This window comes from Cydia amplana, chromosome 21, assembly GCF_948474715.1.
Source record: "Cydia amplana chromosome 21, ilCydAmpl1.1, whole genome shotgun sequence".
In the NCBI taxonomy this organism is placed as follows: Eukaryota; Metazoa; Arthropoda; class Insecta; order Lepidoptera; family Tortricidae; genus Cydia; species Cydia amplana.
The window spans coordinates 6903487-6930451 of NC_086089.1; the positions used below are offsets into that span (position 1 = coordinate 6903487).

Genomic DNA, 26965 nt, shown 5'->3' on the forward strand with positions numbered 1-26965 from the left:
TGTCTAATTGTACTGGTAACCATGGTAACTCCAGGTTTAACCGGTTAACCCCGGGTTATTGGTATGGTGCAATCGGCCCTTAGAGAAAGAAGGTGCGTTAGACTTATGATTATTACGTTTTAGACCATGGTGACCAATAATAATGTAATAAAATAATGTACATAAAACAAGTAGGTAGGTACAAACTTTTTACCCGAGATTGAAAATGCACCTTATTAGTCTTATTACAGTTTTAGCTATGTTTATGACCGTAGATAAAACCTAAGAATATCTACTAATTAACTAATAAAATATGGAACAATTTTCTATTACTTTTTTCTTCTATTGTAGGTGAAGCAGGGCGTGATGCCACAGTATAGTGAGATGGGGCCACAGCTCAGGAATCTATTTAGGAGACTGGCGTCCGACGGTAAAACCATAATACGTCTCTCTTTTAGTGTAAAGTAACTGTAAGGCCTGAGTAGACGCTCGAAGCGGAGCGTTCGGCGGGGCGTGCAGCGTGGCTGTGGGCTCACGCGTGATGTGAGCAGCGTGCACTAAGGCCGCTCCTATACGCTTGCATTTGTTTAACATGCACGCCGCACGCCCCGCCCCGCTGCACGCACAACTCGAGCGTCCACTCAGGCCTTACACTTAGATCTTTTGTAACAAAATAGGGTTGTTGACACATATGTTGAATTTAATAACTAAATCTAGTTAAATAGATATAAAATGAGCAATTTATCACAGTACATTGGAAGGTTAATAAATATATGGGAATTAAACAAAATACAAGACCTTAAAGTTAAAAAAAAAATTTTTTATTTCCGGATAGGAAAAAAATAATGGTACCATTCGATTTAAAAAAATATTGTATGGCAACAATATACATAAACGCAATATTTCACCGACAAAATCGCAATTTCCTCGTTTTTCATACATCGAAACGGCTTCTAACGTTACATGGTGACGTCACGATGTATTGCCATTTTCTATGAAGCGTTTCGTCAGTAAAGTGCGGGTGCCAGACTTTGACCATCATTTGTGACTTTTGTATAGCTTTAATACAATGGGTCCCATACAGACATTAGATCCTCAAAACAAACCTGATCGTCCATTCATAAAAAAATGTCAAATACCCTATTAAGTGGCTCATTATGGTTGTTTATCCAGGTATGACAGAACAGGTTGAGAACCAGCTACTGGCCATGAGTGCACACCTCATCAAGATCCAAGGCTCCTCCACACAGGTAGAATAACTTAAAAGTTAATAAAAAGACAGTTGAATTTACGTAATAAGTAATAGGGAATATTACGCGAAAGTCTGCGTAGGGGGCGCCACTCCCACAATAAGTGACAATCTCTTCTCAAGGGTCTACCGCAAACGAGAGAGTCGAAATTTTGTTATCTAACCTCTCTGTCACTCTTGCATATTCGAGCGATAAAGAGGCAGACAGCTGAGTTTCGATTTCGCGTTTCCCGGTAGGCCCTTTGTAAACAAACCGCCTTGATGTATCAATGTCATATTTGGTTGTCTGTGAAAACTTGTATACGTTACTCTATGGTATACTAAATAAAGTCACTAGTGCTGCTCTCTGGTGGCAAAACATTGCATAATACTCCTTATTGTATGAGTGTATATCTACTTGTATAGGCTATTACTGAACCAGTGAGCTCCATCTTAGGTCCTGTCTTCACTTTCCATCAGGTGTGAGTAGGGCCAATCATCAATCAGTTTATTATAAAAAATATACTTATAGAAAAAAAACACTGTCTCTTGGTACCTTAGAGGATATAACCAAACGGAGTAGCCATTAGCAGGCGTTCCCCTCTGTCGAAATAAGCGGCCAATGGTCATACATAATGTATGGACTGACGTTTATCTGACATGGCTATTTTTACGTTACGCATACATTTGGCGTGCCCCTCCCCCGCAAAAATCGGCAGACTTTGTATAGAAAATTACAGACAAGGCGTCTCCGTTTGGTTATAACCTCTAAGCTTGGTACAGATGAACTGTGGGCTTAAAGTAAGTGTAAGGCCTGAGTGGACGCTCGCTCGGCGGGGCGTGCAGCGTGGCTGTGGGCTCACGCGTGATGTGAGCAGCGTGCACTAAGGCCGCTCCTATACGCTTGCATTTGTTTAACATGCACGCCGCGCGCCCCGCCCCGCTGCACGCCCAACTCGAGCGTCCACTCAGGCCTTACACTAAGACTTACCCACTTGTTTCAGCACATAACCGACGCACCGGGGCGTCTCTCATTGACGGGAAGTAATATTTCACGATCCGTGCAACTGGATACAGGAGGCGACGCTATGCCCATCGACAAGATGTATGCGTCGCAAAACAGGTATGTATACACACGTTCTATACAATTATAACTAAAAACTAGTGTTAAAGACAAAAAAGATTGTCCAAAATAGTTATTTTCGATACAAGTGCGAAAAAGAGGAAGTTCGAAACGAGTGGCGATAAATTAAAACACGACCGAAGGGAGTGTTTTAAATCGACACGAGTTGCGAATTACCTATTCGCACGTGTATCGAACAACGTTTTACAGTACATATGGCACTTTAAAGTTTCGACATACGAACGAAAAGTGCTATTTTACGCACTAGTGCGGAAAAGTAGCCCCATATGTACTGTAAAAGGAGTTTACAGTACATATGGTGCTACTTTCCCGCACTAGTGCGTAAATAAGCACTTTTCGTTGCTATGTCAAATATTTAAAGGGGCATATGTAGGCTGTAAAACGTTGTACGATACACGTGCGAATAGGTAATTCGCAACTCGTGTCGATTTAAAACACTCCCTTCGGTCGTGTTTTAATAGTTTCCGGTTCACTTGAATCTAAACTCAATTTACCCTATTGCACAGTACAAGAATTTATGTTTATATGAGAATATGTGTTTTTGACCTTATGTTGTACTGTGCAATAGGGTAAATTGAGTTTAGGTTCAAGTGAACCGGAAACTTTTAATACATCGCCACTCGTTTCGAATTTCCTCTTTTCCGCACTTGTATCGTAAGTAACTATTATAGGTTTCTTAAGAGCCAACAGGAGCTAAGATTTAAATATTTTAGGTAAATATACCCGTCTCGCTAACGGAAGCTACTCCTAAAACTAGTGCGATAAGGACAAGGCGAAAAATCCTGCGTAAGAATCTCAAAAATCGAGGTTTCGTACTCGACTGTTTCCTCCTCCAAAACTTAAGTTTCCAATCGTAACCAAATTTGGAAATCTAAATGATAATGACATTATCTGTGTCGGACCGTTTTGCTTTTTTGACTAATTGATATCAGTTTTGAATAGCACGCCTCTCATTGCGGCATAGTCAATTAGGCCATTTTGGCCATTTTTGAAGGGCTCTAGCGCCTTAAAAAACGAAAATATCAAAAAAATCAAAACGGTCCGACACAGATATTGACAATATTAATCTGTCGTGTGACTGTGTGACGTCTGACCAGGCGTGGCTCACTCCGCGATTTCATCGCGTCGCTACAAGTACATGCGGCCCACACCCATTTTGGTGTCTAGCCATAGTAGTTGCCGCGCACCGCTACGGAACGAACGCCTACTCGCGCTTGCGCCACCTAGCGGTCATATCTGTCGTAATAGACGCATTTTGTTAGGGAGTGAACCTTCTATACCTAGTAGGTAGGTACTATTATAAATTCTGTGGTCTTGGCGGTCGAGGTGTTAAGGTTCGGCGACGTGCTTGTAACATGCGTAACAAAAGGTTTTAGCCAAATGTGTTCAGCCCCTTGTACAATATTTTTATAACTAACTTTTTATTAGTTTTCCTATGACTTTTACCTTATGATTTTTATGGTTAATAGTTATGATCTGAACAGGAGGACCCACAAAACATCGACATCGCAAGAACCACACATGAACACCGAGTGGCAACACATGTTCGGACAGGGACACGACCCTACTTCGATCAGAGGTAATTATAGGGCACAGACAATCCAACCTCTAGACATAGCATAGTCGCGCTACCCCCTCTGCCACACATACGGTAGCGTTACTCCATCTTCGAGTCAATCCCGTGCCGTGATTGGTCCGTGTCTTTGAACGGACCAATCACGGCACGGGATTCGCTCACCTCGTCCCCCCGCACCCCCGTATTTTTGGCAGCATCGGTTTCATGAAATAATTGGCCTAAGCTCAGTCTAGAGGTTGGATTGTCAGTGTTATAGGGTATTTGACTACTAGTCAAATCAGTTTCTTTTTTCGAAATGTCAAAATGATTGCGCAACTATGGAATTTATATGAAACGCTAGCATGTGACGTCACAATCAAATAACCTACTCTTTATAGTTTTATACGGATTTTAAAATAATCTTCTGGTCTGATGCTTTATTTCATGCATGGTGTAAAATAATTTATTTTAAATACAGTTAAATACCCTATTGTTGACATACAGCAATGCCAATATGAATGCCATACTTTCATAGTAATTTAAAGTTAATTTGCACACCTAGTCCGTGCAGAATTAATATGGAGGGTCATTCTCTGAGAACATGTCAGCGGTTGCATCTAATTGCCACGACTTTTTTCATACATTTTGTATGTGCCGCGGCAATTAGGAATCAGACATATTTTTTGAGAATGGCCCTGGACTGACTTCAATAATTTCCTGTCTCTTACAGCGCCAGAGTCCGTCTCTGTCTCACAAGCTCCACCCCAGTCCCAAGCAGTATCCACTAGTAACCTGGGACGTCAGAGCGTGGGACACACACACTCGCAAATGGGACACAGCGCGAGCTACGTGCAATGTGAGTTATAGCATAGAGAAATATAGTAAGACAAGAGTGCTCACTCCATACATCAGTTTTGGTCCAAAAATACTATTAATTTCAGTGTCTACATCTAGCATCGAGTAGCGGAACTATCAGTACTGCTACTTGACAATAGATGTAGCACCGACCGGAAAGCCTTATGTTGTTGAGCACCGACCGGAAACCCTTATGTTGTTGAGCATAAGGCTTTCCGGTCGGTGCTACATCTATTGTCAAGTAGCAGTACTGATAGTTCCGCTACTCGATGCTGGATGTAGACACTGAAATTAATAGTTTTTTTTGGTATTAAACATCAGTTTTAATAATGGAGTAATAATAATGGAGTGAGCAATCTATGTATTTTTTTCTCTATGGTTATAGTTATATTTGTCAGTCAGTAGGAGCCAGGAAAACTATACTCACCCTTTTCTTTTGGGTGCTAGTACAGTCAGCAGCAGAAGTTGCTAAGCGGGCCAGGTGTTCATTATGATCTTGACGCGACTTTATTGTTAGGAGAATAAGAGCGTGTCAAGGTAATTTTGAACACCTCGCCCGCTTAGCAACTTCTGCTGCTGACTGTACTAGTGTAAGACAAAGATAGTATGATTCTCTCTGTCTATGTTTGAAATGAGACAGTCCTTTGACAAACTATATGTGTGTTTTCGTAAGAAGAATAAATACTTACATTTGAGAAATGGTCCTGAGAAAACTTCGTGTCTTGACTGAGATATTCGAATATAAGGCCGGGTTTCCGGTCGTCTCAAGAATATTTTGTTTTTCTTTAAAAATTTATAAAGTGTAATATTAATAGCTTCACGCCGTCATCAGGGGGCCTAGCCAAGATGACAATCATTGATAGAAAACACCAACCGAAATTAAATAATGTATGGAAATAGTCACGTGACTTCGTAGTATCTGTCGTCCCGATACATTTTTTCTTTTTCTTTGGCGTTTGTCGATCTACAAGCGCATATAATAGGAGGTGGAAGCGCATATTGCTTGCCCTTAGAGTTGGTCAAAGACGCTTAGTCTTACTAAGATGCCATATAGTCGAGAAATTGGGACGGGTTCCACCGTGGCGGGGTGGCCAAGGGGTTCAAGGCGTTAGCCCGGATTGCTAAAGACGCCGGTTCGAATCCGGCCTTTACCACTTTGTCTTTGAGGAGGGCTTTGTCACTTTTTCTTTATTATACATGGTGTCTCTGACCATGGGGCTTTAAATCCAGGGCTTGATTTTACTCGCTAAACTGAGCTACGTTTACTAAGATGGGACCAACCCTAAAATCGGGGAAAATTTTTTGGCTTTTCCATAGAAAACGTCTACATCTGATCAGCCAAAATGTATGAAAAAATAAAAATTTTTTTCGGGATTTCGGGGTTGGTGCCATAATAAAAGTAGCTCAGTTTAGCGAGTAGAATCGAGACCTGGATTTAAAGACCCATGGTCAGAGACACCCTGTATGACATCTATTTCAGTTTATTACTATTATGGAACTTTTTTAATTTATAGTTATTTTTTTAATATGTTGTAATTCTTTTTTAATATGTTGGTGTTGAACGCAGACAGCATGGCCCCGTGCCGCGTCGAACTGAGGAACTTGACAGCGAGGATGCAACAGAAATTTCACAAGTCATTAAGGTAAAAAATAACATAAATTTTAAATCTTTGGCCGCCACTATCGGCCACAAACAAAAGTAAGTCGATATGCCTAATACGCTGCACAATCCTTTGATGCTTGTAATAGTTGAATAATAACACCAAAGCTCTCCAAACGGCCTCTACGTGTTGCATCTATGTCCCCACGCACGCCTTATAAATGACCCGGCTTAAAAACCCGAGAGTTTGTAACGGGGAGATAAAATAAATAATAAATATTATAACGACAAGGACAACTGGTTTCGCAATTCCTGTGATTAGTCTCCATCGGTTTCAATCTCCCGTACCTAGGCCTCACCGCTTGTTGGAGTTTGCCTGACGTGGTCTTCTTAACTTGGTCAGACCATCTAGGTTGTTGGTGGTTGGCCCTTAGGTCCTTCGCCTTCCACTTTACCGACTTTTTAGGGTTCCGTAGCCAAATGGCAAAAAACGGAACCCTTATAGATTCGTCATGTCTGTCTGTCTGTCTGTCTGTCTGTCTGTCTGTCCGTCTGTCTGTCCGTCCGTATGTCACAGCCACTTTTCTCCGAAACTATAAGAACTATACTGTTGAAACTTGGTAAGTAGATGTATTCTGTGAACCGCATTAATATCATTTTTTTTCTAAACTGAATAGTTTGCGCGAGAGACACTTCCAAAGTGGTAAAATGTGTGTCCCCCCCCCCCTGTAACTTCTAAAATAAGAGAATGATAAAACAAAAAAAAATATATGATGTACATTACCATGTAAACTTCCACCGAAAATTGGTTTGAACGAGATCTAGTAAGTAGTTTTTTTTTAATACGTCATAAATCGCCTAAATACGGAACCCTTCATGGGCGAGTCCGACTCGCACTTGGCCGCTTTTTTTTTTATTCGTCAACTGCCTTTGAAGTGGTTGAGATTTAATTTGTCCAGGTTGCACTGTATAATAATGTGTTGTTCGCAGGTCCAATGATGACAGCACAGACAATTGCGACGAGGTCCGACCACCCTCCTCCTGGCGGCCCGGAAACCAGCTGCTGGCGTACTTGCACGAGCACAAGTCAGTTTTACTACTCTTTACCAACTTGTACAATTTTTTTAGGACTAAAGGGAGCGTGCATGAACTGTAGGGGGCAGCACAGGGGCCCCTTGTTTATTGGCGCGGTGTAAATATATTAATATTGACTGTGCACTTGCTTACTCGTCAAGGTTCATTAATAATAAATAATGTGAATTTATCTTTTCCTTTTGATAAACTTTATTTAATATTACAAGAAAGTTCAAAATGGCACTCACCCCTACCATTAATCTTTAGTGTTTTATCTACCCGTCCCTTTTTAGTTTTTCGTTAATATCTCGTAAACGGTGGTCCATAGCAAAAAAAATCTTAAAGTACTTACATAAAATTTTCTACAAAAAAGACTACACATTTTCGCTATGATCAATATTTAAAAATATATTAAAGGGGGAAAGTTAATCCTAAGGTTCTAATTAAATTGAAACGGAGTGTAGGTACATCGTAATACACACTAGGTCTTACGAGGTTATCACATAAAAATGTAAGAAAGTTAATTTAATAATAATTCAATATTATAGGACATGCTTACACAGATTGACTTAGTCCCACATTAAGCTCAAGAAGGCTTGTTTTGTGGGTTCTCAAACAACGATATATATAATATACAAATACATAAATACATAGAAAACACCCAAGACTCAGGAACAAATATCTGTGCTTATCACACATATAAATGCCCTTACCGGGATTCGAACCCAGGACCTTCACAAGCAGCGTCACTACCCACTAGGCCAGACCAGTCAAAAAATACTAAATATTAGTGATAATAAATTCAACACATAATGAATGTTGTCTTGTGTGTCTTAACCCTCACGTTTTGTTCACAACACAGGGCTCGCGTGACCCAGCTGGTGACGTTACCGGGTCAGAAGAACCTCTTCGGCTCCTGCTCCGACGATGGAACCGTGAGACTGTGGGACGCTAACCGTCTCGCTCAACACGCGTATGTCAATAAGTAAGTGATTCTATGGCTCTTATCTTAGACTAGCGACCCGCCCCATATTTGTTTTATTAAATTCTAGCAACCAGCCCCGGCTTCGCACGGGTTAACAAATTATACATAATCCTTCCCGTTGAATCACTCTATCTATTAAAAAAAACCGCATCAAAATCCGTTGCGTAATTTTAAAGATCTAAGCATACATATAGGGTCAGACAGCGGGAAGCGACTTTTTTAGGGTTAGGGTGTAGCCAAATGGCAAAAAACGGAACCCTTATGGAGTCGTCTTGTCTGTCTGTCTGTCTGTCCGTCTGTCTGTCCGTCCGTATGTCACAGCCACTTTTTTCCGAAACTATAAGAACTATACTGTTGAAACTTGGTAAGTAGATGTATTCTGTGAACCGCATTAAGATTCTCATACAAAAATAGAAAGAAAACAATAAATTTTGGGGGTACCCCATACTTACAACTGAAACTCAAAAAAAATTTTTCATCAAACCCATACGTGTGGGGTATCTATGGATAGGTCTTCAAAAATGATATTGAGGTTTCTAATATCATTTTTTTCTAAACTGAATAGTTTGCGCGAGAGACGCTTCCAAAGTGGTAAAATGTGTCCCCCCCCCCCCCCCTGTAACTTCTAAAATAAGAGAATGATAAAACTAAAAAAAATATATGATGTACATTACCATGCAAACTTCCACCAAAAATTGGTTTGAACGAAATCTAGTAAGTAGTTTTTTTTTAATACGTCAAAATCCCCTAAATACGGAACCCTTCATGGGCGAGTCCGACTCGCACTTGGCCGCTTTTTTTATACTATGTAGTGATTATAGGACATTTTTACAATAATTGACTAAGCCCCACGGTAGTATTGTTTTAATGAATTGAATTTGCTACCAGATCAAAAGCGATGTACAACCGAGGCGCCGGGCCGGTGATATCAATGGCGGCTTGCGAGGGCGGGCAGTCTCTCGTCGCCGCCACACAGGAGGGCTCCATATTTGTACTCAGGTTTGTTTACTAAACGTAAATGATTATGAATATCCGCAAATATATTTATAGTATCTACAAATACAAATACATATAAATATATACCTACGTATTTCATACATACATCGACTGGCGCTGCACTGGTCGTTCATTACTGTAGGTTTATTTAAGGTTCTGACGGAAGATCAGCGCTGCGGTCTCCGCAGTATCTATGCTGAGTCAGCGCCTATTCTTTACCACAACACATGACCCTCTACTTAGGTAAAATAAATATGTAAATTGCTATTACTGCTCAAAACACATCATCATCATTCATTCATTTATTGCTGCTGCTTATTTGTGTCAAATTGTATGTCGCCTTCTTTTTTTTGTCTCTTGTCAACTTTCTTTTTGTCTCTTGTTATTATTTATTGTGTCACAAAACATGTAAGTTGTGGTTGAATAATAGTTATTTGTACAACAAGTGATCAAAGTTTGATATTTCTTCGAGTGCTTATTTTGAGTCCCGTGCAAGCGAAAGATTCTATAATAGATTCACTCGCTACGCTCGTGAATCTAATTTAGAATCTTGAGCGTAGTAAGGGACTCAAAAGCGCACGAGATGTAAATAACTTTGATCTCGTGTAGTACACAACATTTTTCACCTCAGCGCAATGAGAACATACCTATTAGACAACTTGAAAAATGTAATCCTTGTTCATCACTTAATACCTGCACTCATGTTTTCTTAAGATATACAAACAATTAAGTTTAATTACCGCAATGGAACACAAAAACAAAACGTAATAATAAATTCCATTAAAATAATATAGAAATAACAAACATTAACTGACACTTCAAGCGACAACTTTTTTTTGTAAAAAAAATATTTGTAAGATACGGTCCGAATTGCGGATACGTACTATTTGTCAACTATGGTAGGAATTCTTAAAAGTAAAATAATTAATTTTGCGTGATGATCTGTGTATTTTTTGAGTTCGTTATTTTAATTGTACAATAAAATACCTAAAATATAGTATTTTATTAGTTTTTATCAAATCTTAAACTTTATTTTTATTTATTAATTATTAAGAATTCATACTCGTACGTGGTTTGGAACGATGCGGTCTGAAGTTTTTCGGGGGTCTATTATAAACCGTGAATATACTGTTGAATGTCGTTTTAACTTTTTTTCGTCTGTTTCTTTTTGCTAACAGTGTGAAAGGGACAGAGATAATAGAACCCAAGTATTTCGAACTCTTATTAGACCCCGCATGTTGAAATGACATTTGACTATAAAGGTGACTTGAATGTCATTTTGTCTCACTCAGTGAGCTAAATCGCATTTTGCTGTATCTCATGAACCGCGACAGTTGAAATTTTCACAAATGATGTATCTCTGTTGCCGCTATAACAACAAATACTAAAAATAAAATAAAATAAATATTTAAGGGGGGCTCCCATATAACAAACACGATTTTTTGCTCTATTTTTTGTTGATGGTGCGGAACCCTCCGTGCGCGAGTCCGACTCGCACTTGGCCGGTTTTTTTGTTTTAATATTGTGTTTTCTGTATTCGCTGTTGTGGCAATAAATACATCTTTTTCTTCTTAAAATTACGCCAATACTTTCAGCTACAAATAGGCAATTAGGCATGTTAAGTTATGCGAAATGTTATGTTTTTTAACGTTTCTTTTATTACAGACCAGACTCCGGCTCGTCGCGCATGACACTGTCGCAGTGCCGGCAGCTAGAGATGGGCGCCGAGGTACCTGTTTTCATTTTATTTATTTTTTTGTTCGGAAGGTCCCGAATTACTCCGCGTTCGAGCGCCAAAATACCTGGGGCCCGTTTCTCAAAAGCTTGTAACTTGTAATACAAGCGAATGTCACTTTTTGACAGCTTTTGTTAGAAAGGGACTTCCACTTGTATTACAACAACAAGCTTACAAGCTTTTGAGAGAGCTTGGCTAATACAGAGATGTTTTTATAGTATTAATGAATTTTTAAATAATGATTTAATGGGATTTTATTGTGTATGACTTCGACTTTATTTTAATTTAATTTTGTGTCCTTTGTTATTGCATGAGGTGTTAATAAGACTTTAAGATTGTGATATATGATTGTATTAATACTTGACATCATTTGTTATGTAGGTAACGGAAATATTTGTTTGTACACCTGTAAAGGTAGAGTCTTGGTGAGTCCATGAAATATTGTTACAATAGTAATTACTGGCAATGTAACCCATTTCTCAAAAACAATAAAGATTATGATTATGATTATTATGATTATGAGAAACGGGCCCCTGGTCAGAAATGCGTGCATTTTATCCTTCGAATTAAAATCTACTATTGTGTTGTAGGGCGGGTGCTGCTGCGTGACGTGTGCTGGCGGCGTTGTGGCGTACTGCACGCTCTACGCCACTGTCGTCGGGTGGGACCTGCGAGCTCCAGGTACAGTGTTCGTACTGGAGTACTAGGTCGTTGTAGTGTGCGCTAAGCCACGCACACTCTTACGTAGCCTTATTATTATATATACGCTAGCACTTAGGAACATTATCCAGAATAAAGACATACTTATAACCGATTGGTTGTCTCAATTAACGTCTCACACCACATGGCGATCCTGCCAGTGCGGCCTCGTGCTGCACTGGCGGCGCGCTGCGCCCGCCAGAAAAAGGACTTCGTGTGTGGCCTCTTGTAAAATTTGTGCTTGACCTCGCTTGTTTAAAGAACATTTTGAAATGCTAGCCAGTGAGACTTTAAAATACAAACATAGTGAATTTGTAGTTTGGAAACAATAGTGGATTAAAGAAAGTGAAAACAGACACTGCAAATAAAGAGTGAACATTTCACAAATAAATTAAAATTATAAAAGTGTGTTCACAATATCTGAACACGCACTCAAACGCCTGACAATAGAGGCGTGTTCAGATCATTGACGTATAATATCTAAGGACGGGCTAATGGGGCACTAAAAATGGTACTAGTTCAGCGGTGTTACTCACGAATTCCAGCCAATCGTGCAGTCTAACGCAACTAGTTGCGACCAATAGCGCGCGTAATGCGAACTCGTCAACCAATCGCGCGCGTGATGCGAACTTATCAACCAATCGCATTGTAGCGATTTCACACCGCTGTACTGGCCCCTGTCATGCCTCATTATTATTGCCCGTAAAGCCAGTCCCTAGATATCTATGTCAATGGTTCGGATATTGTGAACACCTTGGCCGCTCCGATATATCTGATGGCGACTGTGCTATTACAAGCTGATTCTTATATCTTTTTTAGCGGCATCATTCCTTGGAGTGGTAGGAGAACGGCGCTTGATTAATTCGACTTTTTTTATATCACCTGTTGAGAGCCTGTGTAAAAAAATCGCTAACTTTTATTCAGTAACTAAGGTTTTTTTCCGTCTGTTTCTGAGTTTTACTGAGATTTTTTTATTACCAAACACAATAGTAGGACCATACGTAGTAACCGATATAATGTTTATTATAAACATAATCTCTTAAAACAATATGCTAAATGCGAAGTTTTAAGAGACGGCGAGATTCAGCAACACTCAATAAAGTGTAACTTCGTAAAAGGTGTCGTATTACAAATCGGTGCCGTGACCAGGATACCTCTTCAAAGATCCTGGTTTAGATTGATCTTGAAATAGGTCGTGTTACAATTTGGCGATGACTAACCAGGTTACCTTATTATACTTGGTTTCTTTACAAGTCTGCCATTTACATAGATGTTATTTGTAGGCAACGCGTGGAAACTCCAAGGCGACCTAAAACAGGGCGTGTACACGTGCATGTACACGCGAGGCGGGTACCTGTGTGCGGGTACCTCCAACGGTGCCATATGCGTGTGGGACCTGCGCTTCCAGCTGCCCATTACATCTGTGCGACATCCTAATTGTAAGTATAACATTGTTCACAGATATTTTCATTCAATCAAACTTTAATATTGAGAAGAGTTTTAAGTGTATTTACCCAAATAGAATTTGGCATTTACCATTTTTGACCCCTAAAAATACACGTGCTTTGGCATGGGGGGGGCATCGCATAGTAGGTCGAATTCGTTCTTTGAACTACAAACTACGAGATTCACCAACACTCAATAATGTGTAACTAAATAAAAGGTGTTGTATTACAAATCGGTGCCGTGACCAGGATACCTCTTCAAAGATCCTGGTATATAAGGATGCCATTTGAAACTTTTTACTTACTAGCCCGATCGTGTTGAATAAGGGCTCATTTAGACGATGCTAGAATTCGCATGCGAGTTTCATTACATTGCGGGTTTTTATCGGTCGGTTGAATTGGATGTAACCAACAGTCCGCAATGTAACTAAAATCGCATGCGCGTTCGCGCGCCGTCTAAATCAGCCCTAATAGGGATGATGACACATGTTGAGTTTTATAACAAATTCTAGTAAAATAGATAGCAAACGAGCAATTTATCACAATAATGTGGATATTAAAATAAAATATTGAAAAATTACAAAATTACAGGACCTGAAAGTTTCAAAATTTAAGTTTTTTTTAACTTCCAAAAACGATAAAAGTAAGGGTACCGTTCGATTCCTTACATTTCATCCAAAAAAATATTGTATAGCAACTATATACATAAATGCAATATTTCACCGACAAAAACGCAATTTTCTTGTTTTGTCCATACTACAAGATGGGCGATGACGTCACGGCCCTTGGCCGTTTTGTATAGGGCGTTTCGCGAGTGAAGTGCGACTGTCGGCCTTTGACTACAATTTCTGACTTTTGTGTTACTTTAATGCAATGGGCCCCATATAGACATTTGATCCTAAAAACAAACCCGATCGATTGATACCATAAATGAAAATGAGTCATGTAGCCTATTGTACGTGTGTTACAGCGGAGCGTGTCCGCCGCATAGTCGGGTTCGGCGGCGGGCAGTCGTCGCTGGTGTGGGCGCTCGGAGCCCGCGACGCGGCCGCGTGGTGCCTGGAGAGCACGCAGCGCACGCACGCGCTGTGGCCCGCCGCCGCCGGACCCGTGCCGCTCGACTACCAGGCGCCGGTGGGTACAGCACTGTTAGACAGAGACAGCACGCTAGTGTGCCCGCTCGGAGCCCGCGACGCGGCCGCGTGGTGCCTGGAGAGCACGCAGCGCACGCACGCGCTGTGGCCCGCCGCCGCCGGACCCGTGCCGCTCGACTACCAGGCGCCGGTGGGTACAGCACTGTTAGACAGAGACAGCACGCTAGTGTGCCCGCTCGGAGCCCGCGTGGTGCCTGGAGAGCACGCAGCGCACGCACGCGCTGTGGCCCGCCGCCGCCGGACCCGTGCCGCTCGACTACCAGGCGCCGGTGGGTACAGCACTGTTAGACAGAGACAGCACGCTAGTGTGCCCGCTCGGAGCCCGCGTGGTGCCTGGAGAGCACGCAGCGCACGCACGCGCTGTGGCCCGCCGCCGCCGGACCCGTGCCGCTCGACTACCAGGCGCCGGTGGGTACAGCACTGTTAGACAGAGACAGCACGCTAGTGTGCCCGCTCGGAGCCCGCGTGGTGCCTGGAGAGCACGCAGCGCACGCACGCGCTGTGGCCCGCCGCCGCCGGACCCGTGCCGCTCGACTACCAGGCGCCGGTGGGTACAGCACTGTTAGACAGAGACAGCACGCTAGTGTGCCCGCTCGGAGCCCGCGTGGTGCCTGGAGAGCACGCAGCGCACGCACGCGCTGTGGCCCGCCGCCGCCGGACCCGTGCCGCTCGACTACCAGGCGCCGGTGGGTACAGCACTGTTAGACAGAGACAGCACGCTAGTGTGCCCGCTCGGAGCCCGCGTGGTGCCTGGAGAGCACGCAGCGCACGCACGCGCTGTGGCCCGCCGCCGCCGGACCCGTGCCGCTCGACTACCAGGCGCCGGTGGGTACAGCACTGTTAGACAGAGACAGCACGCTAGTGTGCCCGCTCGGAGCCCGCGTGGTGCCTGGAGAGCACGCAGCGCACGCACGCGCTGTGGCCCGCCGCCGCCGGACCCGTGCCGCTCGACTACCAGGCGCCGGTGGGTACAGCACTGTTAGACAGAGACAGCACGCTAGTGTGCCCGCTCGGAGCCCGCGTGGTGCCTGGAGAGCACGCAGCGCACGCACGCGCTGTGGCCCGCCGCCGCCGGACCCGTGCCGCTCGACTACCAGGCGCCGGTGGGTACAGCACTGTTAGACAGAGACAGCACGCTAGTGTGCCCGCTCGGAGCCCGCGTGGTGCCTGGAGAGCACGCAGCGCACGCACGCGCTGTGGCCCGCCGCCGCCGGACCCGTGCCGCTCGACTACCAGGCGCCGGTGGGTACAGCACTGTTAGACAGAGACAGCACGCTAGTGTGCCCGCTCGGAGCCCGCGTGGTGCCTGGAGAGCACGCAGCGCACGCACGCGCTGTGGCCCGCCGCCGCCGGACCCGTGCCGCTCGACTACCAGGCGCCGGTGGGTACAGCACTGTTAGACAGAGACAGCACGCTAGTGTGCCCGCTCGGAGCCCGCGTGGTGCCTGGAGAGCACGCAGCGCACGCACGCGCTGTGGCCCGCCGCCGCCGGACCCGTGCCGCTCGACTACCAGGCGCCGGTGGGTACAGCACTGTTAGACAGAGACAGCACGCTAGTGTGCCCGCTCGGAGCCCGCGTGGTGCCTGGAGAGCACGCAGCGCACGCACGCGCTGTGGCCCGCCGCCGCCGGACCCGTGCCGCTCGACTACCAGGCGCCGGTGGGTACAGCACTGTTAGACAGAGACAGCACGCTAGTGTGCCCGCTCGGAGCCCGCGTGGTGCCTGGAGAGCACGCAGCGCACGCACGCGCTGTGGCCCGCCGCCGCCGGACCCGTGCCGCTCGACTACCAGGCGCCGGTGGGTACAGCACTGTTAGACAGAGACAGCACGCTAGTGTGCCCGCTCGGAGCCCGCGTGGTGCCTGGAGAGCACGCAGCGCACGCACGCGCTGTGGCCCGCCGCCGCCGGACCCGTGCCGCTCGACTACCAGGCGCCGGTGGGTACAGCACTGTTAGACAGAGACAGCACGCTAGTGTGCCCGCTCGGAGCCCGCGTGGTGCCTGGAGAGCACGCAGCGCACGCACGCGCTGTGGCCCGCCGCCGCCGGACCCGTGCCGCTCGACTACCAGGCGCCGGTGGGTACAGCACTGTTAGACAGAGACAGCACGCTAGTGTGCCCGCTCGGAGCCCGCGTGGTGCCTGGAGAGCACGCAGCGCACGCACGCGCTGTGGCCCGCCGCCGCCGGACCCGTGCCGCTCGACTACCAGGCGCCGGTGGGTACAGCACTGTTAGACAGAGACAGCACGCTAGTGTGCCCGCTCGGAGCCCGCGTGGTGCCTGGAGAGCACGCAGCGCACGCACGCGCTGTGGCCCGCCGCCGCCGGACCCGTGCCGCTCGACTACCAGGCGCCGGTGGGTACAGCACTGTTAGACAGAGACAGCACGCTAGTGCGCGCTCTGCGAGCACGAGACGTGGATATAATAAAACGTAAAAAACTTCGTGGGATAGCCCGGTGGACCGAAGTTCCTCACTTATTTTACACATTAACTTTACCTCACCATCCCTGTTCCTACTTTTCCCATTACGTTTTTTCCCTTTTCGTAGACCGAAGCGTAGCGAAGGTCTACGTTTTGACTCGGGCATTTTGCTTTTGTATGTCCGGATGTTCTCCTCTACAGGTCGCAATTCTTAACCGATTTTCGTGAAATTTTGTGACCGAATTCTATGTCTAAATAAAAATTTTTTGTCGATCCGATTTTTGGAAATTTTTCAAAATGGCGGAGTCGTGAGAGCTCCCGCCTAAACAAATAGTCGTATCGGTATCATAAGAGTTTTTTCTTTTTGAGATATGTTTATAGATTAAATGGCCAAAAATTCAGAAAATTTGTATAGCTGGTTTTGGCGGTATTTAGATATTTAGTTTTTACTTGAGAACGAGTAGCTAAATTATTTATCAAGCGCGGGTTAAGCGTATTCGTTTAATTTTTGTTTGTAGCTTTATGTAGTTTTTAATTTTTTGTTTATATTACATGTACTATACCTATATTTTAATAAATATTTTTGCCATACATTTATTCAGTTTTAAGCTCTGCTCGCGAGGTCTACAGCTCACAGAGCCACTAGTTTACTTCTCATTCACATCTACATATTTCTCTATTCCAGCGGTCGGCAACCTTTTAGCAGCCAAGGGCCACATAGTAGTTAACGAAGTTGACGCGGCCGCACTTTGTTAATATTTATGACTATATCAGACATGGTCGTTTGTCAATGTTACATACTAAATAGCCGGGGAGGCTCGCGGGCCGCAAGTGACAGGTTCACGGGCCGCAAGTTACCGACTGCTGCTCTATACTAATATGTTTCAAATGTGTTTAGGCGTCCCATTACCTAAGCTGCGGTGTGGCGGGTACCACGGACGGGCAGCCGTGGCTCGTGACTGGTGGCTCGGACCAACGGCTGAGGTATTGGAGCCTCTCGCGCGCCGAGGATTCCACGGCGCTGGCTCCGCCGGCGCAACACCAACACAGGTCGGTCTAGTTACAACAAATCAAATATGTTGGCACATTCTTGGAACGGGGCGGTCGAAGTGTTTAGCAGATGGCGCTGGCATAGCTCTGCCCTGAATAGGGTATTTGACTGTATTTAAAATAAATTATTTTACACCATGCATCAAATAAAGCACCACAAGATTAATAGATAAACGTAGACAGCAGTTATTTTTAGACACAATTTCTATTTTAAAACTCGCATAAAACTATAATAAAGAGTAGGTAATTTGATCGTGACGTCACTTGCTCATATGTAGTAGCAAAGTCGTTTTGATAGTTCTAAAAAAGAAACTGATTTGACTAGTAGTCAAATACACTATTGTGTCAAATTGTACAGAAGACTCACTCTCTAACAAAACGCGTCTGTTTCGATCAGCACAGATATGGCCGCTAGGTGGCGACAGCGCCACACGCGGCTTATGGCTTTCCCCAAAATTGGGGCCGAACGGATGTACTTTTAGCTACCTGTAACAAAGCGACGAGATCGCGGAGTGAGACACGCCTGGCCCTGGATGCCAGCCCTTTAAGCCAAATTTCAGAGCTCAAGAGGCAAGCTATTATGGCGCCATCTATGCAAACCTTTGACAGTTGTCACTTGCCAACCCCATCTAATTTAATCGCATTTCCAGGAGCCGTATAATAGATGGCACCACCGTGATCCAAGAGTACTGCAAGTCGCAGCCGCCGGTGCCGGCCGTGGACGACAACGTGTACCGCAGCGTGGAGTCGCGCTCGTTCCAGCACGCGGCGCCGCTCACGGACCTCGCGGTGGCCGAGGGGCACAAGCCGTGCCTGGTGAGCGCGGCCGCGGACGGAGTCATTAATGTGTGGAAGTGAACGCCATCTAGCGGAATGTGACGAGTAAAGCTTTGGATTCCTCCGAAAACGGTGCCGTCATATGACGGCCGTCATATAGCGGCCGCAAAAGACGGCCGTCTTTACGGTGGCGACATTTGGAAAGTACCACGGCGTCATAACAAACCGTCATCCACCAAGGTCAAAGCGGCAAATTTGAAAAATGTAGGCGCGATGGGACAACGTCCCATAGACAATTTGAATTTCGCGCCTTTTCCTACTGACAAGATTTGCTTGATCATCTATAATTTACTTGGAGGATGAAATATCATCAGAAGAGGAAAATAATCGTAGCACGGAATCATTTATTCAAATCTCGTGTCATTTATTCAAAATGGCGTCACAGCTATCTAATAAAACGTTCACGAAACTATCGACACCGTCATGACGGCCGTCATCTTACGTTATGTTGACAATCAACGTAACGTAACGCCGTCTAGGAATTCGCGCCATCTTGTTTACATAGACAACGTTCTAGTGACGTCAGTCAACGCTATACAGGGTGGAAAGATAAGTCGGGCCCTGGAGGGAAACTACCTTAAATCCTTAAGCTGGCTCATTTTACTTAAAGGAGATATTCCTTTATTTTTAAAAAGAAACAAAACTGCATTCAAAGTATTTTTCTTTTTTTCTTCAATTTGGCTTGTCTAAAAACTCTGTCTCTGTCTAAAATCTTGAGTACTAAATATTAGATTTTATGGATATTTTGTACGACAGACGAGTGTAAGACCTAATGTTTCTTGGAGAAATGTTATCATTAACATTAACTGTATCGACTAGTAGAATAAAATTGCGAGTTTTTATTTTTTGGAATTTTTAGTCGGTTCGAGTCCCGGGCGAGGCAGGCGAGTTTTAGAAAATCTTTGAATGCAGTTTTGTTTCTTTTTAAAAATAAAGGAATGTCTCCTTTAAGTAAAATGAGCCAGCTTAAGGATTTAAGGTAGTTTCCCTCCAGGGCCCGACTTATCTTTCCACCCTGTATAGCGGCCGTAATATGACGGCACCGTTTTCGGAGGAATCCAAAGCTTAAGGCCCAACGAAAAATTGAGTATGTAGTCAGTACGGCCCGTAGTCCTACCAGTAGTACTATTGTTTTATACTCATTCAGACCCAAGTACTTAGAAGACTTTTTTTTAATGTTATTGTACTTATACAGCACCTTGTACAACACTTAGGTTTTTTTTTTACGAACTTGTTAAAGGGCTCACAGACAAAACAAAACAGTCCTTTAGAAGTTCGTACACGCCAATTTCGATAAGCGCGTTTGAAAACAAAATGATGGGTTTTCTATTAAGTCCTACTGGTAGGACCGGGGTACGCTATGACTACACAATTGTTGAAGGAGCTGGGTCTGAATAACAAAGTCAATAAGTACTATGGGTAGGACCTTGGGCCTTAGGAGGATCGTATGACATGTTAACCTTTTCGACGCCGTGTCAAACACAAAAGCTGTCACGCTGACGCCACGTCACCGAAGTGTCAAAACTGAAATTGAACTTTATGCATATGCACGTAGGTCTATGTTGCTCTGTGACCGATTAATCGGTCTTTGGCGTTGAACCTACGGTGTGGATATATCGGTCATTGGCGTCTAAAAGGTTAAATATGGGGTTTAAACGGAACATCGTTTAAATGTAAGGTCCTTGTTACATATAGACTCGCAAGTTTATGTATGTAGACGACTATGTAGGTCATCTTATCTTACCTAATTATTTTAGTTAAGTAGATATAATTTACATTTTCTGTTAGATGCTAAAATGTGATATTTGGACTGTTGTAAATAGTTATATGATTTTTTATTGCTAATACTCGAAATGTATTCAGGTACAGTAAGCTACAGATATAACTGACCCCCCCCCCCTTCATAGAAACATGTTTGCAGGGGGTCAGTTATCTCTGCAGTACTCCTCTATCAGTAAGTTTCGCAAAAATTAAATTTTATAAATCCGTTTTAAATAAAGATTTTATTTTATTTATGTTAAGGTAGAAAAGGGTTAAAATTGAAAAGTTAATTTGTTAGCTTTGTTGCTATATAAAAACCCTAATTAGTTCCCCTTTTTTAGATTTTCGTTTCGTATTTACGGCAATAATGTAAATACATATTGCACCATATAAGGGCTCATATAGACGGCTTGCGAACTCGTATACGATTTTAGTTACATTGCGGACCAGTGAGGTTACATCAATTCAGCCGACCGATCAAATGACGCAATGTAATGAAACTAGCATGCGAGTTCTCGCACCGTTTAAATGAGCCCTAAATATTTTGTGTGTACAGTCAAGGTATTCAATATCGACACAGACGAAGTGCCAAAAATATGTACACACTACCTTAAGGTATGTAAAGTCGTGTACACTTATTTTTGCAACTTTGACGTACAGAGGGCCTACCGCGAACCACGTTCGAAGTGTTACCTCCCTGTCACACTTACGTACGAATTTACAAGTGCGACAGAGAGGCAACACGTCGAACGTGGTTCGCGGTAGGCGCTCAGATGTCTATTTCTGTTGTCTGTCTACCTGCAATAATGATGAGAACTTTGTTTTTTATTTATTAGTATATTTTTTTGCCCTTTTAGCATTTTTTTTTGTATATTATAATATTCAATAAATGATTTATAAATAAAACATGTAACATAAATTCGAGTTATTTTTTAATTTCGTCATATCTTATTATAAAATCGCATATTATATCAAAAAATCTTATTTATAAAACATGTAGTGCATTGAAATCACAACACAGAATTTTGATTATGAATTAAAATCTACTGCATAATCACTTACGTAGTATTTATTTAGCACAAATTTTATAAAGCCCAATTTTGGTCAAATTCAGCCATGATTGCAGCTAAATTTCTACAACACTAACATGCAAAAAGATTTCTCATATTCTTGTTGAAATGTCAACATATTTTTGGGCATGTTAGAAGTCTAGAAATTTGTACATATATTTACCAAATAAATATATTTTGAACTTAAATACAATAATAGGATCTTACATATGACCTGCAAAAGATCAGTTTAACTTTTCTTATTCCATCAAACATACATATATCAAAATGTACACTGTACTAAGTAAAACTATTCGTACTAAACTAACTTATTCAATCTGTGATGCCTAAAGCATTAAATATTCAGTTCTCGTAGAACAACCCAAATTTAAACAACAAGTTTAAAAAAATAATTATAACAATTTTCTAACTATAGTCACAAACAAATCCTTTAAATCTGTCAATATGTCCAATTGTATACTAGCACAGCTAAAGAGTCAATATTATTATTTTTACTAGTTCTATTTTTTTTAATAATTATAAAATAGTTTTCAATTGCATTGACAAAGCGGGTCCACTGAGAATGAGACACCTTGCAAGGAAATTTTATTGCAAAGCAGCTTGTGTTGGCATGTCTTGGGCGATATTAAATTCTGCTTAGGGCCTAAGAGCCACCCCACGCTAGCATCTCCTGAGTGTCGGCGTCTAGTCTATGGCTGCTGCTCGACGCAACGTTGGCATAACTGGACAGCGAGCAATACCATTTTCCATAGCGCTGACTAGACGTTCATAAGTATGGGGTGGCCCTAAGTTCTATGTAAATTTCCCTTAAATCTACTTCTTTTCATCAGGTATGTCCTCTAGAAGTTTCTCCAGATCAACACCCTCTAGTTTAGGGTTGGGTGCCTTGGTGGCCTGCGCCAGGAACAACTCTTTGAGGAACTGGAGCTCTTTCGTGAGGGTCTTGACCTTGTCTTCTAGCATTTGGTTCTCGGCCTTTAGTTTACTCACTCGGGTGAATGTTTCTTGTGTTCGCTGCTTTGACTTGAATCTGCTCTTTTTTACTGCCTGTGGAAAAATACATACACATTAGCTATAATGTTTGTTTTGAGATGTAAACTGCCAAAAAAAATTAAAAATTAAAGTTAGCATTGAGGATTCAAATTCATAGACAAATTACTGAAATTACTGACCAATTTTTTACGTAAAAAAAAACATCCTATAACCCTAGTTTTTTTGCAATATTCATACATAAGGGGCAATTTTTATTTGACCATGATTTTAAAAACAGTAGGTACCATATATTAAAAGGTAGAAAAACTGACTATGTGTATGCAAACATAGGAAACATACCTATTCAAGCTGACGAAAACTTACATCAACACGAGTTTGCACCTTATTTTATTGTGATTGTCCTGACTCACCTCGTTATTCCTGTCCCTGCGTTTTCTGTAATCGTCACTTTCATCATCAGCGTCGCTGACTCCGCGTCTCCCCTTTGAAGGAGGCATCTCGCAACTGTCTTCGGAGGCCTCAAATATCATCAAAACCGCTCACAGATCCTCACGCCACGCTAGCATTAACGCGACTAGTCCGTTTCAACACGCTCGAGCAACAAACTGCAAAAGTTGACGCAATAATTTAGGAACAACAGTGACGCAATATTTATCTGAAATAATTATTGGTCAATAAACACATTAGTACGAATGATTGCGTCGAGTATTTGTTAAACTTACCACGATGGAAAAGTAAGAATTTGTACTGATTTAGTCAAAATTTTGCATCTCCGTTTGATTTCACAACAAAAACAAAACTTATGCCCGTAAATAGATTGAGAGTGAAAATTTTTTTTTTTTTTTTTTTTTTTTTTTTTAATGGCGTTTATTACAGTAGCCAGTGTCATGTCGATATGTATATAAATCGAAAATTTAGGAATTATAATGAGATAATTAATAATAGTTGCTGATTTCAAAAATGGTATATATCAAAGTTTCAATTTATTAAGTTCACAGAAAGAAGCTAGAGCTAAAAATATAAATTTGTCTTTGGATTTAATCAAAGTGAAAATTTACAGGGAAGGCAATAAAAGCTCTTTTTTTTTTTTTTTTTTTTTTTTTTATGGCTATCGCCACGAAGGCATTTGCCAGCATCACGACAATATGATAAAGAAAAAGTATATTAAAAAATTTAAATACGGGATTAGGAACTACGAAAGGATTGATCAGATTAGGGAGCGGGGTAGGGTCACAATTTTAGATTATTAATTTTGATAAAATTTGAAAGGAGTCGAAATATAGAGGGGTTAGGGATTAAAAGAGAGGGCATATGCGTCGGAAGAGGGATTTTTTGATAGATAAGACCAGAGAAGAGATGTGAGTGATTCAAACGGGGGCAGTTCAAGAACAGATGGTTAAGGGTTCCATCGTCAAGGCCACATTCACATAATGATGTGTCCCGATAATGCATTTTAGATAGGCGAACTAAGGAGAGACAGTGATTAAGTCTCATTCGGATTATTGTTGAGGTCGCCCTTTTGCTCAAGAAGACCTTCAATCAATCTTTGGGTAATATGGCTCCATCGATACTGTCGATGATTTCGCCAACGTCGAAGTGGATCCCTCGTGGGATCGAATTAATATTATTTGTAATAAATAAACTTCAGCCAGTGTACGGTATATAAAACTATAAAATTATGGCCTCTAGGGCTCTAGCCAGCCACGGTTAGAGGTAGAAATACCAAATGCTCGTAGAGCACGACGTTGTTCGGTTGTATTATGAGCTCTTGTAAGGCGATAGCTGGACTTTACAAGGGCCACGTGGGGCTACCTGGCGTTGACGCCAGAATGGCGATTAAACTCGTATCAAGATTAATTCTTCATTATCCGCACACTTCCATATTAGTTTACTGTATAATAAGCTATCAGTATTACACTTTAAACAACATTAATGGGCAAAAACAAAGAAATTAATCACGACCCGATGTGACCAAGATGGCGGTCGACAAGAAGCCCCGTCTTTTTTTTTTTTTTTTTTTTTTTTTTTTTTTTTTTTTTTTTTTAATGGCGTTTATTACAGTAGCCAGTGTCATGTCGATATGTATATAAATCGAAAATTTAGGAATTATAATGAGATAATTAATAATAGTTGCTGATTTCAAAAATGGTATATATCAAAGTTTCAATTTATTAAGTTCACAGAAAGAAGCTAGAGCTAAAAATATAAATTTGTCTTTGGATTTAATCAATTGTATAATAGAAGTAGGTAAGGAAACTTTAAGGTGAAAAAGATCCGCATAAAGATAATCATGATTATATAAAGGGCATGCAAGAAAAATGTGATTTAAGTCACCTTCCTCCTGCCCACATTCGCACAGCGAGGAGTCTCGACTATGGATTTTTTTCAGATGGACAGGAGAACAGCAATGGCCCAGTCTCATTCGAATAATTATGGAACAGAACTGTTTTGGGATAAAAATCCTTGAGAACCAAGGTTTTCTTGGTACATCAGGTTGTACAAGGTAATAAGATTTGGTTCGGGATCGATTAGCGGCAGTCCACTTGGCCGACCAGGCTTGGAAAAGCCAACTAGAGGCCAGAGGGACTAAATCATAACAGTAGTTCCTGAAAGGCGTTTTGTCACCGCAAACCACGGCTTCCTTAGCTACCCGATCAGCTCGTTCATTCCCTGAGACCCCTGAGTGGCCCGGAACCCAGATCAAGGCAACCTCAAACCCCCTTTTTTTACAAATTAGAAGATTCTCCTTAATTTGGAGGATAATTGGGTTGTGGAATTTGGACGAAAACGGGTTAGATAGTAGTGCTTGTAGACAACTACGGGAATCTGAAAAGATGATAGCTTTCTTAAGTTTGAAAAGAATAATAAACTTCACACTCTCCAAAATGCCAATACATTCTCCAGTATATACAGACGTTTCAGGAGGGCATTTAATTTTTTGTACTATGTTATATTGAGAGTGGAAAACTCCTACTCCCACACAGCCAGTTGGTGATAATTTAGATGCATCACAGAATATAGTGTTCCAGTCATGCCATTCGCGCGTAAGGATCTGGCGGAGGTACTCATCTGCATGAGGATCATTATGACAAATGTCGAAGTTTAGAATAACGCGGGGCTGGTAAATGATAATCGCGTAGTTAAATTCATACAAAGGTAGTCGGCGGGTATGGTAAACTGGATCTTTGAGAGTTTGAAACTTTCTTAGGCTATTCACAAGACAGGGTAGGTCAAGACGATTAGGGGCAGACACTGCTTTAAGGTCATATAAACGGTGAATGATAGGATGATACGAGAATTGTAGCAATCGGAAAAAATAACTATCCGCTAAGAATTGACGGCGCAAAGCGAGGGGAGGCTCAACACACTCTACCTGCATAGCCTTGATTGGGCTAGACCTCATTGCACCCAAAATAATTCTTAGGGCTTTCGATTGGATTAGATCAAGTTTTTTCAATCCAGCTTTATTCCCTGGTACCAAGAGATGGGAGCCATAATCTAATATGCTTCGAACAGTAGCATTATAAATTAGTTTCAGGGAAGTAGGATGAGAACCCCACCAAACTCCCGCTAGGCATCTGAGAGTGTTAAGTCCACGTTCACATTTTTTAACTAAATATTCAAAGTGTAGGTCCCCGGTTAGTTTAGAATCTAAATTAATTCCTAAAAATTTGTAGGAGGGACGGAAGGGAATATTAGAATCGTTGATCGAAACATTCAAATTAGGCAGGGCTCTTTTACGAGAAAAAACGACTGCACAGCATTTAGAAGGAGACAGGGACAGACCATTAATAGAGAGCCAGTTATTTAAAGACTGAAGTGACATGTTGATAGACTCACTGGCAGAAACTAGGTTTTTATTTGAAGAGTAAATTAAAAGATCATCTGCATATTGGAGTACTTGGCAGTCAGAAATAGACCGCTCCAGGTCATGAGTGTAAAAATTGTACAGTAGGGGGCTCAGGACAGATCCCTGTGGTAATCCGCGCCAAACCAGTCTAGAAGGGTTGATGTGAGGGTCTTTGCCCCGGAATGTAACTTGCCTTTCGGAAAGTAGGTTACCCACAAGACAGGACAGTCTCGCAGGTATTCTCAAATTACGGAGCTTTTCTCGGAGAATGGAAAGTTGAACATTGTCGTAGGCAGCCTCGACGTCCAAGAATACCGCAAGAACCGAAGCTTGTTTTGAAAAAGCTAGTCTTATATCCGTTGTGAAAATAGCCAAGCTATCAATTGTACTTTTACCTTTTCTAAAGCCATATTGAGATTTTCCTAACAATTCGTGGTTTTCAAGAAACCATTCCAATCTGTTCTTGATAAGATGCTCTAAAATCTTAGTTAGAACGGACGATAAGGCTATAGGTCGGTATGATTGTGGGTCATTT

The 26965-nt window shown here is 42.4% G+C and overlaps 2 protein-coding genes and 1 long non-coding RNA gene across 3 annotated transcripts in view; 1 reads left to right on the forward strand and 2 right to left on the reverse strand.

Moving 5' to 3' along the window:
- The window catches only part of LOC134657852 (phosphoinositide 3-kinase regulatory subunit 4), a 40447-nt gene extending 21659 nt beyond the window's left edge, over positions 1-18788 (forward strand). Inside the window, exons 17-31 of the mRNA XM_063513430.1 lie at positions 331-409; positions 1153-1229; positions 2212-2330; positions 3836-3930; positions 4637-4762; positions 6329-6404; positions 7352-7447; positions 8298-8420; positions 9309-9419; positions 11082-11145; positions 11742-11832; positions 13134-13289; positions 14266-14429; positions 17768-17919; positions 18570-18788. Of these exons, the coding sequence (XP_063369500.1) occupies positions 331-409; positions 1153-1229; positions 2212-2330; positions 3836-3930; positions 4637-4762; positions 6329-6404; positions 7352-7447; positions 8298-8420; positions 9309-9419; positions 11082-11145; positions 11742-11832; positions 13134-13289; positions 14266-14429; positions 17768-17919; positions 18570-18777 (1737 nt within the window). The 3' untranslated portion in view covers positions 18778-18788. The remainder of the gene's footprint in view (positions 1-330; positions 410-1152; positions 1230-2211; positions 2331-3835; positions 3931-4636; positions 4763-6328; positions 6405-7351; positions 7448-8297; positions 8421-9308; positions 9420-11081; positions 11146-11741; positions 11833-13133; positions 13290-14265; positions 14430-17767; positions 17920-18569) is intronic.
- Positions 1-26965, reverse strand: part of LOC134657885 (uncharacterized) — a 186171-nt gene that overhangs the window by 89777 nt on the left and 69429 nt on the right. Inside the window, exon 2 of the long non-coding RNA XR_010097653.1 lies at positions 8882-9167. This is a non-coding gene — a long non-coding RNA (uncharacterized LOC134657885). The remainder of the gene's footprint in view (positions 1-8881; positions 9168-26965) is intronic.
- LOC134658088 (CCAAT/enhancer-binding protein gamma-like) lies at positions 22365-23180 on the reverse strand. The gene is made up of 2 exons (XM_063513692.1): positions 22991-23180; positions 22365-22634 (listed from the first exon to the last, which is right to left on the reverse strand). The coding sequence occupies exons 1-2, from the start codon at positions 23108-23110 to the stop codon at positions 22401-22403; spliced, it is 354 nt and encodes a 117-aa protein (XP_063369762.1). The 5' UTR covers positions 23111-23180; the 3' UTR covers positions 22365-22400.

Bases quoted from the DNA above. Each gene is read 5' to 3' on its own strand.
- LOC134658088 (XM_063513692.1), bottom strand. From the start codon at position 23,110: ATGATATTTGAGGCCTCCGAAGACAGTTGCGAGATGCCTCCTTCAAAG. The intron at 22,635-22,990 runs GTGAGTCAGGAC...ATTTTTCCACAG, and splicing joins GCAGGGACAGGAATAACGAG to GCAGTAAAAAAGAGCAGATT.